The sequence below is a fragment of the Neolamprologus brichardi genome, chromosome 20, assembly GCF_056152115.1.
Source record: "Neolamprologus brichardi isolate AB-2024 chromosome 20, ASM5615211v1, whole genome shotgun sequence".
Taxonomy (NCBI): domain Eukaryota; kingdom Metazoa; phylum Chordata; class Actinopteri; order Cichliformes; family Cichlidae; genus Neolamprologus; species Neolamprologus brichardi.
In genome coordinates, this window is record NC_142123.1 from 20,378,386 (window position 1) to 20,393,030 (window position 14,645).

At 43.4% G+C, this 14,645-nt stretch overlaps 1 protein-coding gene across 1 annotated transcript; it reads right to left on the reverse strand.

Moving 5' to 3' along the window:
• Positions 1–11,702: 11,702 nt before the first annotated feature.
• snai1b (snail family zinc finger 1b) lies at positions 11,703–14,059 on the reverse strand. Its single transcript, XM_006796303.3, has 3 exons — positions 13,814–14,059; positions 12,955–13,491; positions 11,703–12,625 (listed from the first exon to the last, which is right to left on the reverse strand). Exons 1-3 carry the CDS (start codon positions 13,893–13,895, stop codon positions 12,444–12,446), a joined length of 801 nt encoding a protein of 266 aa, XP_006796366.1. The 5' UTR covers positions 13,896–14,059; the 3' UTR covers positions 11,703–12,443.
• Positions 14,060–14,645: the final 586 nt, after the last annotated feature.

The window sequence follows — 14,645 nt, forward strand, 5'->3', positions numbered from 1 at the left end:
CTCACCCTGCTGCTGCTGCACTTGCCTTTCTGACTTAAAGCTGTTCCAAAGCCCTCCTCCCCTCCCTTTCCTTTCTCTTGCCTTACTCACCCTCCTCCTATTCCTCCCCCCACATGCCTCCGAGTGTGTTTACTATCAGTTGTTGTGTTGATTGATAAATTGGTGTGATTTTGTTTTTGTTCTGCCGTTTTGTTTTTGTCTTCTCTCGTTGATGATGCCTCTCGAAGAAAAAAATGTTGTTGTTTTTTTTGTTGTTTTTTTAGCTGAAGTCTTATCCTGATACAGATTTTTAAAAATTTAAGAGAAGACATTCAATCCACACATTGTAATAGCCGTTTAGAGTCACGGCAGACTTTACTGATCTCTCAAAGCAAACTTTTTTGGGGGTGGATCTATAACCTCCAGCTTCTCTTTGATTTTGACTAATTTCAGCCCAGTTTAAGTTTAAATTGGTGAAAAGGCTATCCCACAAACAGCAACACTGTACAGACATTAAATATAATCTGTAGCTTTTTTTTTAATAACAAGTAATTTAAGTTAATTTTTAAGCACATATTTTTAAAAAATCATCTCGTGGCAGATTTAGATTATTTTTTAAGGTTTTGGCCATTTTTGATTAAATGATAACTAAATAATAACTTTTAATTTCTGGATATTTCTGAGGACTATGCAAAACATAATCAGAAGTAACTTTTTCTTATGAAGTAAAGATTTCACATGAAACAGTCACTTTATTTACAAAGTTTTGGCAAACAAAACTCCAGTTAAAGTAATCCTTCCTGTTTGATAGATATCCACTGGATTGAGGTATGTTAGGGAGGTGAGATGTAACTGGCCCACTGGTGACGGCAAACTGCTGCACTGGGTCTGGAATGTGTGGATTTTTGGCAGAGGACTGGAAGAGGCAAGTGGAGGAAGGAGGGTGAGGAGAGGGCGGTAGGAACAGACATGTCAGACTCTCTTTTCCAGCTGGTCGTGAGGGGTCAAACTGTGCGAGGATGTGTGCATGTCATGGCCTCTCATTAGGGGGTGAGACGCTGCGGCTCCAGACCCCCATGGTAGGATTGCTGGGTGAGTCTGCGGTGATCCTGCCACTTTGATGCCCCTGACCCCCACACCCCCCGCCAGGAGGTTAATGAGCCTCAGTGAGCTCCTAAACTATGCTGTTATTGTGTGTAGCTGTGGGTGTCTGTGTTGTTAGATTTGAGCTGCAAAGACCCTCCATAGTTTCGTATCGCATTCTCGTATCGCATTCTCGTATCGCATTCTCGTATCGCATTCTCGTATCGCATTCTCGTATCGCATTCTCGTATCGCCCATTTAGTTATATTTGTTGTCTGTAAGCTGCTGTATGTGTCACTGCAATCAATAATCACCATCTTCTAATTTGTTTTTCATCAGCATTTTGGCCATCATAGGACTTGAACACATGGAGTATGCATGGTTAACAAGCATTAGAAATAAAAAGTATGAAAAACTCCAATCATTTTTTTCTCTTTTGTGCTGCCAGTTTAAAGTAAAAGGCTTTTTCTCATATCTTTTGACACAAACATGTTCCAAACCAGTCATATAGAAAGTGAAATCGTTTCCTGATGAGAGCACAATGGTAAGTATGGCAGTGTTATCACACCTGCAGTGTGTGCACAGATCACTCTTTTTTCACCTGCAGATAGTTGAACCTTTTTCAGAGCCACAAAATGCACCTGTTTGGTTTTCAAGCTAAAATAAAACAAACCTGCAGTTTACCGTTTGTCTTCTCCCCTGTTCACGTTGCCGCACCATTAGGCTGCTCGACAGAATGAAGTCTGCTGTTTTGTGTACTGCCTCAACATTGGTGATTACTGACCATAATTGCCGGTCTTACTTGACTATTTTCCCATTTGTGTTTTCCTCTAACCCCTTGAAAATTGACCCCGGCATTACTTCACATTGCTGAGCAGGCACTGAGACGTAAATGTGTTGTTAAGGGCGGGGCAGAGCGAGCCCCAGCCTGCAGAGGGAAGGCACAGGAGTCCAAAACAGGTGCTCATGTTCCCTTTTTCTTTTTTTTCTCTCCTTTCTTTTCATCGTTCGTTCTTTTTCCTTCTTTCTTCTCTCCACACCTGTTGAAGTGTGAAGAATCATGCTGTTTTATCCAAGCAGCTTCAGCCAAGCAAAGCTATGCCAAAAACAGTGGGAGTCTGTGGGTAATTACTTAACTTGTATGTTTTATCTCCTCTGCCTCCTCCCCCCCTTTCCTCCTACCTAATTCCCACATTTTATATCAGGTGTTACTTCTGGGCTGATGAGTTGTGTGTCTTTTAGCAGGTCATGACAAAAAGGGGGTGGGATGGGGCAACATGTTTGTGAGAGTGCAAATGGGAAACCCCCAATAAGTAAGAAAGGTTACATGGATAAGAACGAAACAGAACGCAACCTGTTACATTACACCTGTGCCATCTGCTCAGAGCTCAGCACTCTTACTGCAGTAGAAACCAAAGTGGCAGCAGAGACCTCCAGTGATTTGATTGTAATGTGACTGATGTCTCCAGAGACAGTGGCGGGGGGTCTCTCTCAGGTGGAGCACCTTATGGGGCCCACAGAAAGCCCTCTGGCTTCTGTCTGTTGTCCCACAACAGGGGATCAAGATTTACCCAGCTGTTTGGGATCTGTGGTTATGCTTGACGAATGAAAGTTGACTCTAGGTGCAAAGCCCAACTGATGAACACTACTGTCTGCTGAAAACTATATAAATGTCTTGAGATTATCGGGGTTTTTATCAGGAGCGTGTGTGAGGAGATCTGTTAAAGAAGAATAAGATAACACCACATAAATAAATGATCAACAGTCCTCACCAAACAAAGAAGGTCCAAGAAGAGTACAAGAGATGCACTTTAACTTTTTTTGTGTAACATATGTGTATGATGTACACACCTGTTCATTAGAGTGTCTGGAGATCAGCAGCTGGTTTTCGTACCTGCAAGTGTAACCCGTGGATGTGTTAGAGAAAGAGGTCAGGAAAGGTAAAGACTTTGACAAGACAAAAGATTCAGCTCAGACAGCAAAATACAAGTGAACTTTGACAGAAGGTTAAGTCTAAATGTGTCTAATTTTCACTGACAATACATCTGTCTGCAGAGTTTTCTGCAGTCTGAACCTGAAATCAAAGCTTTGCCCTGAACCGAATGAACAACAAAAGAATAAAGAAAAATTAAATGGGAAGAAAATTTATTAAGGTGGTTTTTGTTTTCATTTTCTATAATCATCAAGTGACGTGTGACACACATTGGAAGTAAATTGCACACTTCTGGTTCTTTGCATAGAAAACGAGAACATCTTTATTGTCACACAATGTGACCAAGACCAAGGTGAGCACATTATCGTTGACTCTCGTTGACTGTGCTTCGCACATTGTTTATTGGATGACCATGGTAGTTTATTTCAGCGACCTCTTATTTGATTATAAATTAGACATTTCCTGCAAACACAACCATTTTGGATTGTTTTGTTTTTTCCCTTGCAGTTTCCTTGCAAATGTTCTCATTGTTTTCCTTCACGCTGGCTTGAACAGACCAGTGAAATCAGGTGGAAGCTGACATTGTTGCTGTAAGTAAATAGCACAGTTAAATTAGAAGTTAGAAGAATTAGTGTGACAATATCACTCACTTTTAATGTCTCTATATTAATATGGCCACTCTTCAGGAAATGATTGTGACGGAAAAAGAAGGAATTTATACTTGATGACCAATCGTGAATCCATGAAATAAAATATTGACAGTGCTATTAGTTTTATACTTTTATTTTAAGAATGATTTCCTTAAGGATGCTTCGGCAGTACTAATGTTTAAAACCAATGAGTTCTGCAGCCTGAAGACTGCAGCTAACCAGTATGTGGGAGCTAAATAATGTAGTACCAGGATGTGTTTATTGTGCTGCATGGACTCACAGCGGAGCAAATTACATATTGTACACTGAAATAAAGCTTTACAAATAAAATCAAATTATCCAACCACAAATCACCCAAAATCAAGTCATTATGGTTAAAATTATGAGCTTTAAATCATTAAATGAAACACGAACTCACACTACTGAGGGCTAAATACAATAACTTTTTTCATATAATGAAAAGTTTCAGTTTCTATAATAATACCTGAATGTAACTGCACATTCAACTATAAGTTATAAGTTAATTTTTACAATATGGCGATTCAGATGAGATAATGTGTAATTTAAGTTTGTAGAAACCGTTTGAAATAAATATGTTTACTGTAACTCTACAGCCAAATTGACACTTATGCTTCCTGCACTGATTTTCTTCTACAGGTGAGAAAAATAACTGCACCTAGTATTTGTTTCACTGATTAAATAACTGTGTTAAATCTAACGGTGGATGTTAAAGAGGCGTCATTGCAGTGAAAACTGACTTGGTCACATCTGGAAAGGCTTTGTGTGGAGCCTCTAGTTTCAAATGCTGCATTTTGTGTGTGTTTGGGTGGCACTGGGAGGCTGTCATGTGTGAATCCTTTCAGCATTCTCCACAGGGGTGTTGTTTTCTTTGGGTTTCAAAAAAACAAGCTCTCGGTTAATGATTTCAGCGTGGGTTTTTTTTTCTTTGTGCTACCAAAAGTTCTGCCTCATTCAGTGCAACGTATCAGGTGCAAATCTTCCATTAAAGTGCTGCGGCATCCGGCAATGTGGCGTGTTCAATCGATAAACCGATGGTGCGTGTCAGATGATGTGCTGTATGTGTGTGTTCGGGCACATGTGCGTGCATGCATGCCACCCTGTGCTCCTGTCATCTGTTTGGCCCCTCTAGCTGGTAATCTGAGCATAGAGATTAGAAAGAAAAACACCACAGAAGAATGTCTTTGGTTGAGCCAACGAGGAATTTACAATGGCCTTCAGGCTGCTTTGACCTGTCCCTGCCTTTCTCTTGCTGACTCTTTCTCTCACACACACAAACAGAAGAAAATATCAACCTGCACCCTTTTTCAGTTTATCAATTATTAAAACATTTATTTCACCAACTTCAAATTAGGCCAAACAACACATTCGTTCAAAAAATAACAAATATTAGAAACATTATCTCATTTATCTGGCAGCAAACCAAATGTTAGCTCTCAGGGTAAACTCTAATTATCCTTTAAAAATATCACAATATGCACTTGTATTGAAGCTGTAATATCAATTAACAATCTGGGTAATCATTTCTTTAAATTGCCTGTCTTTTCTCTTTTGATGCTGACGATTATTTACAGTTTATATGAACTTAACAGTGTTATCATTCCTTTTTCCCTTCTCTATTGTTCACAGGGGCTGAAGCAGCTTAAGGAATAGGTTGCAGTAATGTCACCATGTGGGTAGACATGACAACATGTAGCATGTTGTAGGGCAGAAAGGGAGCTTGAGCTCGATGCGTCGATGGAGTTCTAGTTTCAGTGGGACAGCTGCTTCAGTGCCCAGGTCAAACTGGACACCAGACCGTCTGATCTGATTCCTCTCACTCCGTCACAGCCCAGCAACCTGCCTTCCTCATAGACAAGCCACAGCCGGTGTGTGTGTGTGTGTGTGTGTGTGTGTGTGTGTGTGTGTGTGTGTGTGTGTGTGTGTGTGTGTAACACAGGCAAAAAGGAGGTCTTTGCCCCGACGAAGGGGACAGGTGTTAGGGACAGGAGGTGCCGTGTGGCCCGGGGGTGTGGTCAGGTGGTGACACACCTGTCCCCCCTTGCACAGGCGGGTCTAGTTACACACAAATACACGCTGACTCGCATGCAGACGACTCACATCAGCCAGACCATGTGTTCTGACATGCACCATTAGACCATCTACCCGCTGATGCCATCTGGGATTGATGACAAACCTGGTGCGCCATAGAAAGCAGTAGATATGTTACACAAAGCTTTGCGTGGATATTTGGTTACCATGAAAAATGTGCATGACAAAGAGAGAGAGAGACAGCTTATAGAAAGTTTGCCTGGATGTGATAGATAATTTTTCCAAATATACTGTGGCTTAAGTTCCCTTATGTAATGTGGCTCAGAAAATCAGTGTTGACTTTGTTGATGAACTTAGGAAGATGGCAAACCAGTGAAATGAGGAGGTTAACTCTCTACATCCAACATGTTTAACGGCTAGTACTTGACTAACTAAGAATATCATCACAGCAGAGGCTGATTTATTCTCCTCTGAGTTTGTCTGAGAGCTAATGTAGCCTCAAGCCCTCGTGATTTTTTTTTTGCTTTTGCAGACTTGTTATCTTAAGCTGCAACGTACGCTGACTCAAGTTACAAAGTTGAAGCAATTTATTGGATTTCACTCAGCTTTTCATGGAGCCATTAAATATGTTATACAGCTTCTTTTTACATACACTATTGTCATCCTTAAAAGTTGTAAACAGACTTCAATTCCAGATTTTGGACCCTTAAGGTGCACCGTTGCTACATGTCCCTCTGTGCTTTCCATTTAAAAGAGTGTAAGTGGACACCAGTGTGTGTGGCACATGCGGCATTTCTGTAAAACCTTGGAGATGGGGAGATAGGCGTCTGGCCCTGGGGTGTGGATTTCAGGCAGGTGCATGTGCCTGCCCCGCGGCTCCTCAAGGGACAGGACAGGACGGGACAAAACGAAGAGGAGGAGGAGGAGAAGAGGGGAGGCAATCTGCAGTAACGCACACAAACCCCAGATCCTCACTCAAAGGCTGTTCCCCACCCATCTTGTCCTCCCTGCCCAGAGCCCCTCCTTCCTTCGCTCCCCACCATATCCTTCATTGACTGGAATGTGCTTGGACAATAGAACTGTCCTGGTCCTTCGGCTGGTGCCCACCCACTCCACGCCGGGCCCACACAGGCCCTGACAAGAGGACAAAAGTGCACCTTGCACTCCTCAGCACTACCAGCAGCACCCTGGGGGAGAATACCTGAATACCTGAGGTAAAGAAAAGGAGACAGGCGGGCAAGAAAGAATGAAACAACACGAGGAGAGAGAGGGGAGAAGGATGAATTTTAAAAGAAAACAAAAACAAAATAATACTCAACGCAAGATAATTTTCACTCTCAGCTGCCAAATGAAACACAGACTCCTGGAGAGATCCAAGCAAAACACAAGAGAGGTATTGCACTTTTAATATCCTCCCCCTCATTAGTCATTATGTTGCTCATGCTTATATGTTATATCCATTTTGATACCTGCTTTCTTGGCAATATCTCACCCAGAAAGTGTTTGATCCTGCTCTTCCTCCAGTACTCTTTTATTCCCTCATGTCACGACTTGCTGGCCCCTGCCTAGCTTGTCCTGCGTGTGGTTTGCTCACAATCAACCCTTACACTCCTTTTCTTGCATCACAGTTAGTCCTAACTGGCTCACAGCTGAAATACACACCAATGCCACTGGCAGAGCAGCAGTTTGGTGATTTAACTGCTGAGCTTCGAGCAACTTTCTCACCAAATTGAAGCTTCACAGGCTCCCTCCTCCTGTCTCTGGGCGAAGGCGTGCTAATCAGTGAAGTGAAGTGTGCTAAGCCTCAGTCACATTACCACTGATGAAACCACAATCACTTTTCCACTGCACGGCAAATGTATGTGAGGTCATGATACTGAAAAAGTAAAGCAACTTTTAATAGAACACGCAGTCGCTTCACCTCTGGCAATACTTCATCAGTGCTTCTGCTCTTTGCCCAAGTAAGAACTTTATGAAGCATACTGTATGCAAAACCTCTCCTCCACCATTTCCTAAACCATGCTGCTCCCTTTGCACATGCATTGCAATACCTACAGGCAGTGTGCAGTTGCAAAAGGTTAACAGATAAAATAACGTTGCACATAAAACAACTTCACAATGAATATCTGTTGGTAGACACTGAGCATGTGCAGCCAAAACTACTCTGATCCACTGGGGTTTCCTGTGGTTGCACTGGGATGTTGGCAGCAAGCTCTTTGGGATAGAGCCTCCGTGAATCGGGAATATTCCACCATCTTGAGGGATTGTTGATCAGATTTTGATGTGGGGAATCTGGGCTCTTTTTCCCCCTCCAGCTGTTCTTGAGCACTCTTTATGTGTGGCAGGGAGTCTTGTCCTGCTGTTGACTACAGGGTTTTGCATGGCGGTCTTTAACAATGTTAACGTGGGTGGTACATGTCACGTACACGTGAATTCTGAAGATCACTGCAGATCATTGCACTGTGACGAGATGAAGAATGTCTCTCATTTCACCAGCCATGTTGTGGCTCATTAACGGACCTGTTTGAATCTAAATCTAAGTTGAATCTAAAGGAATTTTGTCCTAACATATTGGTATGTTTTTAACAATTACATAATCATCTATTTATTTTTGTTTATTCTGACAAGAGATATTTGCATCCATACTACCCCTGTATTCTCTTGCCCCATATTCCCATGTAACTAAAGATTAGTAGTTCTTTAACTGTTTATGAGCAGTAGAAACATTCATGTAGAGAGCTCTGCATGACACAAAGTTGGAAGCTTCTGTTAAGCACAAAGTATCTCATTTGTTTACGCTCCTGTTTCTTTATGGCTCATCCTCTACCCTCTGACCCTGTGGGACAGAGTGTCTGTGTTTAGGAGGAAAGCACTGGCCACATAACACTGATACACTCACACACTCTCACACACACACACACACACACCACTGAAAGGGGACAGCAGGAGTGCGGAGGTGGGCAGGAAATGGCGTGTACCCCCTCCTGCAGGCCATATCCTGTCCTTGGGTAAAACGGGTTTATTTGTGCAGAGATCTGAGCTCTGCGTGCGCGTGTCTCACATAGTTGAATGTGGATGTCTTCGGAGAGGTAATGAAAAACAAGAATTTAAAACAAACAGAGTTGGAACAAGAAATAATTTCTTTGGACTCGGCACAGGAATAAAAAATAAATTAAAAAAAAAAAGATCTGCACGTGTTTTGCACATTGATTGTGTGTTTGTGTGAAACTCTCACTTGAAAACCTTCCATAGTCAGCATATCTCACACAGCATGTCATTGATCAAGTCTGCATTGCAACATGTAGCATTCCTCTGTAAATTCTACTCCCTAGTGATTTGATTAATGGCCCACAAACAGAAACAGTCATTCTTCTCCAGACACCCACCAAGCCACCCCACCCCCACGCTCCTCCAGTGTCCAGTCTCCTCTCCCTCGTTCTGTTCCTCCTCCCGTTATTATCTTCTTATCCTTACTTCACCCTCCCATGCAAACCTCAAGCCGTTACTTTCCTCATCCTGCATTATTTTCTGGAGTAGAGAGGTGGAGATTTGTCAGCCCTCTGAAAAATTGAGCTTTTTTAATGGCTTTTTAAGGACAAAGGTAGAGAAGAGTCCATTGGGACAGCTCCAGGAGAAAAGCGGTGGCATTGTGTAAGAGCCACTTGCAAAAAAAAGTTTGAAACTTTAACCCAGTGACTTAACCCTCCTGGCTTGAATCTGATCCTCTAGTGAATTGGTTTTGCAACCCCTGCCAATTCTGATTTCAGCAACATACCTTCTTCAATATGGACCACTGTAAAATCCCAGCAGAGACACATCAGCCCCTCACAGAGACTCACAAATGCTCTCATGCAGTCATGTGCACAGAAACAGCCGTAGCCGCACCCAGATGCTTTATATCAGCACTTTTTGGGGCAGGCTGTGTTTGTACAAGACCGACAGGCCACTTCCCGTGTCCTAAACATTACCCGAAACCTTTCAACATATTGGGTCCCAAAAATGTTCATGCTACACGTTTGAAAAAAGTTTATTTCATTGTTGATATCCTCTGCTGCTTACCATTTCTCAAATCCAGAGACCCGGCTTAACCCGGCCTTGTGATCTGTTCTTTTACACTCATGCAAAGCCCCACTTATGAGTCAGGGTGATTGTTTAGAGAAAGCCATATATTTTGCGTTTCCAGGATGACGCCATCCTAACAAAATAAAACTCATCCCGCTGCGTATTGTCAAACATCAGCTTTTGCATACACAAAACCAAAAGCAGGGTTTGCTCTTCACTGGACACCGTCCAGCTTTTAAAATCACAGAGTTATCAGTGAATACATTTTCACTGTTTTCATTTGTTAGAGCAAACTAATAACACTTCAGACATTCTTTCCATGAGAGTAACACATGTGGTATATTTAAATAATCATCTCAGCATTACATTATTTCCTGTTACTGGAAAATCTAATTATTACTTTAATTCAGGAGCAAACTGCAATGACAGTAGACAGAGCAGCCCTCTCTGTGTTAGGCTGTGATATTGTATGTCTGTCACTAATGGCTCAGGAATGTTAAATTAGTCAGGGGCTACATGCGTGACGATGTGAACATTAAAGCACTTTGAGGAGACCAATATGATATTACACACACACCGAAAAAGAAAGGTGACAGGTCCAGTGATCTCATTGCCTCAAAGCTACAGAGTGATAGACTGCCTCCCACACACTGCAAACCAGGAAAAATGCCCCCCGAGCAAGATGTCAGAGTTAAATTTCAAAACGGCCGAAACACATAAGAAATGACAGTCTGTTTGGTGGCATTGTTTTGGATAAATTTGGTTTGGCCGAGCTTCAATGTCCCAAGGAGAAAATGCAATATCTTTCTTTTTTATCTTTCTTTTTTGCATTATTTGACGTGTTTTGCATCTTTCTAACACATAAAAGTGACAAGTTCAAGCTCAGTTCAGTCCCTTGTGGCGTGCTTCTCTGCTTTTCTGACTCACTGCCTGCGTAGGTGTGCAATGACTAAATGACTCTCACCTCACAATTAACAGGAGCCCAGGACAGACAAATGTTTTTAAAAAATCCCCCTTGATCACCTCTTTATTCAGCCGGTGTGTGTTTGAATGCGTGCACACACGTGTGTAGTCTTTCGGGTGCTGTTTACATTGGACAAGCTAAGTCATGCAATCTGATCTCAAGCTTTTTGAGTGCCCCCGCAAACCCCTGTCACACACACACACACACACACACATGCATCCACCTCTCAACACCGTGAGCTATTGGAGGAAACACTTTGTTACCTCACTAAGACATGCTGGCGTCAGTGTGTGTGGGTCAGGAGGGCAGTAGGGATTGGAGACACATTGCTGCCATGTGTTCACCCTGAATGTTCCCATTCAGGTTGTGGAAGACTGCACTTTCACCAGAACTTCCTACCAGGTAACCCAGAGATTAACCATTCCTGCACAAGCTGCAACTTATTTCTGCATTTGCTCATCTTGACCCCAGAGCGCTCCTTCCTCTCCCAAAGCTGGACGTGGGTCAGTGGGACTCTTCTCAGCTGATTTCACACAAATTTTCTTCTGAAAAATAAAATCACATCCTTTTTCTAGCTTACCATTTTCTTTGACACCAGTTTACTTGCCTGCCTTTTTCCCCCACACCTGCAACCGCAGTGTTCCCCACCTCTTGGGCATGTGTCCTCCATCTGTGCATGCTGACAGCCTGGCAGGTGTGCGCAGGTGTTCCCCTCATCACTCAGCATCACACAAACCCATCACCGCTCCCCCTTAACACACATGAACCCATATACAACAACGTACAGCTCTATCTTCCCATTCAGAAACTGTCATGTCTGTCCTGATGAACTCATTTGTATTTAAATAAGAAGCCTGCTGACACACACAAGAAGCAGACGGGAACGAGCTGTTATTTTAAAACAATGCTTTTATTTACAAATGACAGAAAAATTCACAACCTTAAAAAAAGGCACATTCAGTTCAATGTTTCATAAAAACTGTATGTCAACACTTATCCAAAATACAAATGTCATTTAGATTGTAAAACAGCCCTGAGCAGTTAGTCCCTGGTTCAATTCCTGGCTGACTGAACCATTTGTTGCACGTCATGAATGTCTGTTGTATATTTCCACTATTTCCTGTGACTCTCCACTTAAAAATGACAACTTTTTTTCTTTTCAAATGAGACATTTGTAAAAAGGCAAGGTGTATTTTTGGTCCTATAACACACACACACACATATTGGAGTGTCTATTGAAAGTGTTTCTGGCTTGCAGAGAGGCACACCAGGCAGGGGGTGTCACCTGTTGTCGAGGTCACAGCTAACACGTCCCTCAGCGCCCTGCCTCCACAGTGCACCATGCAGACAGCTGTCTCTACACTCACATTTGCTCAGATACACACATGTCATGTATGCATAGTATAGTGAGGAAGGACATCCCCACATACACACACACACACACACACACAAGCAGCTGCAACATTGCCAAAGTCCCGGACTGGCGGGCACCAACGGGCTCCCCTGGGAATTAATTGAATGTCCACCTGCTCTCAAATCACAATGGATGAGACAAAATTGTGACACAGATAGGACCTCAATCTGATCCTCTAATTGATTAAGGCACATTTCATAAAAGTATAACTGCTTTTTTTTTTTTCATGTGTGTGTGTGCAGCTAATAGCATTGGCTCCCATCACAACAGGTAGCTTCAACTGAAAGGACAACAGGAGGAATGTGACTTTTACGAGGAAGGACAGCATCCAGAGGCGCTGTGTTTGTTCAGAAGAGACATGCGACTGAAGGTCCTGGAGCAGGAGCCACACTGGTACTTCTTCACCTCAGAGTGGGTCTGCATGTGGGCGCGCAGGTTGGAGCGATCGGCAAAGGCCCGGCTACAGTGCTGACAAGCAAAGGGGCGCTCACCTGGTTAAAAAAAAAAAAGAGAGAGAGAGAGAGACAATCAGTGCCAGCCCAACATTCCCAACACATTAACAAAAGTTTACCCCTGAGTCATTGTTTTTTCAGATACTCTAGAGATAACAGAAAACAGTGGTAGGACACACTAACTTCATTAATGCAGAGTGCCTTTTAACATGCAAAGCACCTGTGAGGAAGATTAGATTATGTCCCCCCCCCACCCAGCATTTGCTCACACATCAGGAAACGTCAATGAATATCAATGAGAACAAGGTGCAACCAGCTGTTAAGTTAACAAGCCTACAGATCTTGGAAAAATCAATTGTCTGACATACCTGTGTGTGTGCGAATGTGTCCCCTGAGGAGCCACGGTCTGGAGAAAGCCTTGCCACACGTGGTGCACACGCAGGGCAACGTGTGTGATCGAATGTGCATTTTCAGGGCACCCAGGCTGTTGTACTCCTTGGGGCAGTGTTTGCAGTGGAAGACCGGGCGTGCTGAAGCCTCTGTGGTCATAGGAGTCTCGGGAGCACAGGGGGGGAGCTGGTGGGACATCTGATGCTGGGAAAATGCAGAGAGGCTGGTGTAGCTCTTGGTGCAGTGCAAACAGTGATAGATTGGCTGAATTGTATCTGGGCTTGGTGGATCCGAAGTACGTCCGCCGTCCTCCTCTTCCTCACCGCTGCTGCAGGAGGGAGAGCTGCTGAGGTCCAAAGGGCCCATGGGTGAAGGGGGGAGAGATTCTGGGGAAATTAGGGGGTGAGGTCGAGGCAGGATGTCCACGCTGAATATTAGCGTGGCGGGTTGGCAGGTCAGTGCAGAGCTGTTCTCTGATGGAAGTTCAACCAGTGGAAAGTTTTCTGGCACAAAAGCTGGAGATGCAAAGGAAATGAAGTCAGGTTAGTTAAATGGGACAGACAATCTAATAAACCACTAAACCCGTTTTCATTCTTCGGGTTCACGTTACAGCCTATTTTCATCACAAGCTTTCTTATCATGAGTTTTTCCAGGTGACAGGGACAAGAATTAGGAATGCCCAAGCTGCTACATGACAGGTATACACCTTATTACGTCTGCCACATGACTGTTATGTGTCTGCAGGTAACTTGATGGGGAGCTCATGACTGTGATTCCCTATGTATCTAATGCACTCGCAAATATCTTGCATACAATCACGGACAATAGCAAACTTACCTGTGTGGCTCTCCGGGTAGCGTTCCCTATTATGCTGCTTCTTGTAGGGAAAATACTTCTTGACAAGGAACGACCGAGGCATCTTGAGCTCTAGCTTCACCGATGGAATAACAATACAAAATAAAAATAAAAAACGGGGTTGAAAAATACAGTCCAAGGCGTTGTGCGCTCTAATCACAGCTTGAGCAAACAGCGGATTCCTGTCGGGGTGGAGAGAAAACTCTTGGAAGATTGACAAGACGACTACCAAAGTTGAATCTGTCTGGGGGATCCCAAACTTGCCTCCTCATATAGTAAGCAGAGGAGAGAAGCAGCGGAGTGGGTGGGCACGTCTCCGCCCACATACACACCCCCGTGTGTCCGAGCTGGGCGCCACCGGCTCCATTCATCACAGGTGATCAATGTGCCAAAAGCTGCTGCAGCGCCCTGATCTAATTATGCATTTCACGCCTCTAATGGCTGGCTTTCAAACATCGAGCATACGCGTATTGTCATGAAATGTGAACGGCCGAGTGTTCAATTCAATGTGAAACATAGCCTACCTGAACTGAAATGTGCATATCAATGTTTTCCATTGTGAGGAAGACCCGGAGCGAGAAGTGAATATGTAAAACAGACGGAGGGGGAGACGTTTGCCTTCAGGGCCAAAAGATTTCTTTTATATTGTGTTCAGTCGAAGATCCTGATATGAGTTCAAATAGGTCCACGGTAATCCTAACGGGGCGTCCTGCAGGAAAAGCACCAAAACCAAAGCATTTCCCATTTTTGCAATAATTTTGCAAAGAAATAAATCATACACCTTACACCATACAGCCCTTTAAAAAATGGGCCA

Excerpts from the sequence above, each read along its gene's own strand:
- snai1b (XM_006796303.3), bottom strand. The coding sequence starts at position 13,895 with ATGCCTCGGTCGTTCCTTGTCAAGAAGTATTTTCCCTACAAGAAGCAG. Across the intron at positions 13,492-13,813 it reads CTACCCGGAGAGCCACACAG|CTTTTGTGCCAGAAAACTTT; the intron begins GTAAGTTTGCTA and ends TTGCATCTCCAG. Across the intron at positions 12,626-12,954 it reads ACACATTCGCACACACACAG|GTGAGCGCCCCTTTGCTTGT; the intron begins GTATGTCAGACA and ends TTTTTTAACCAG.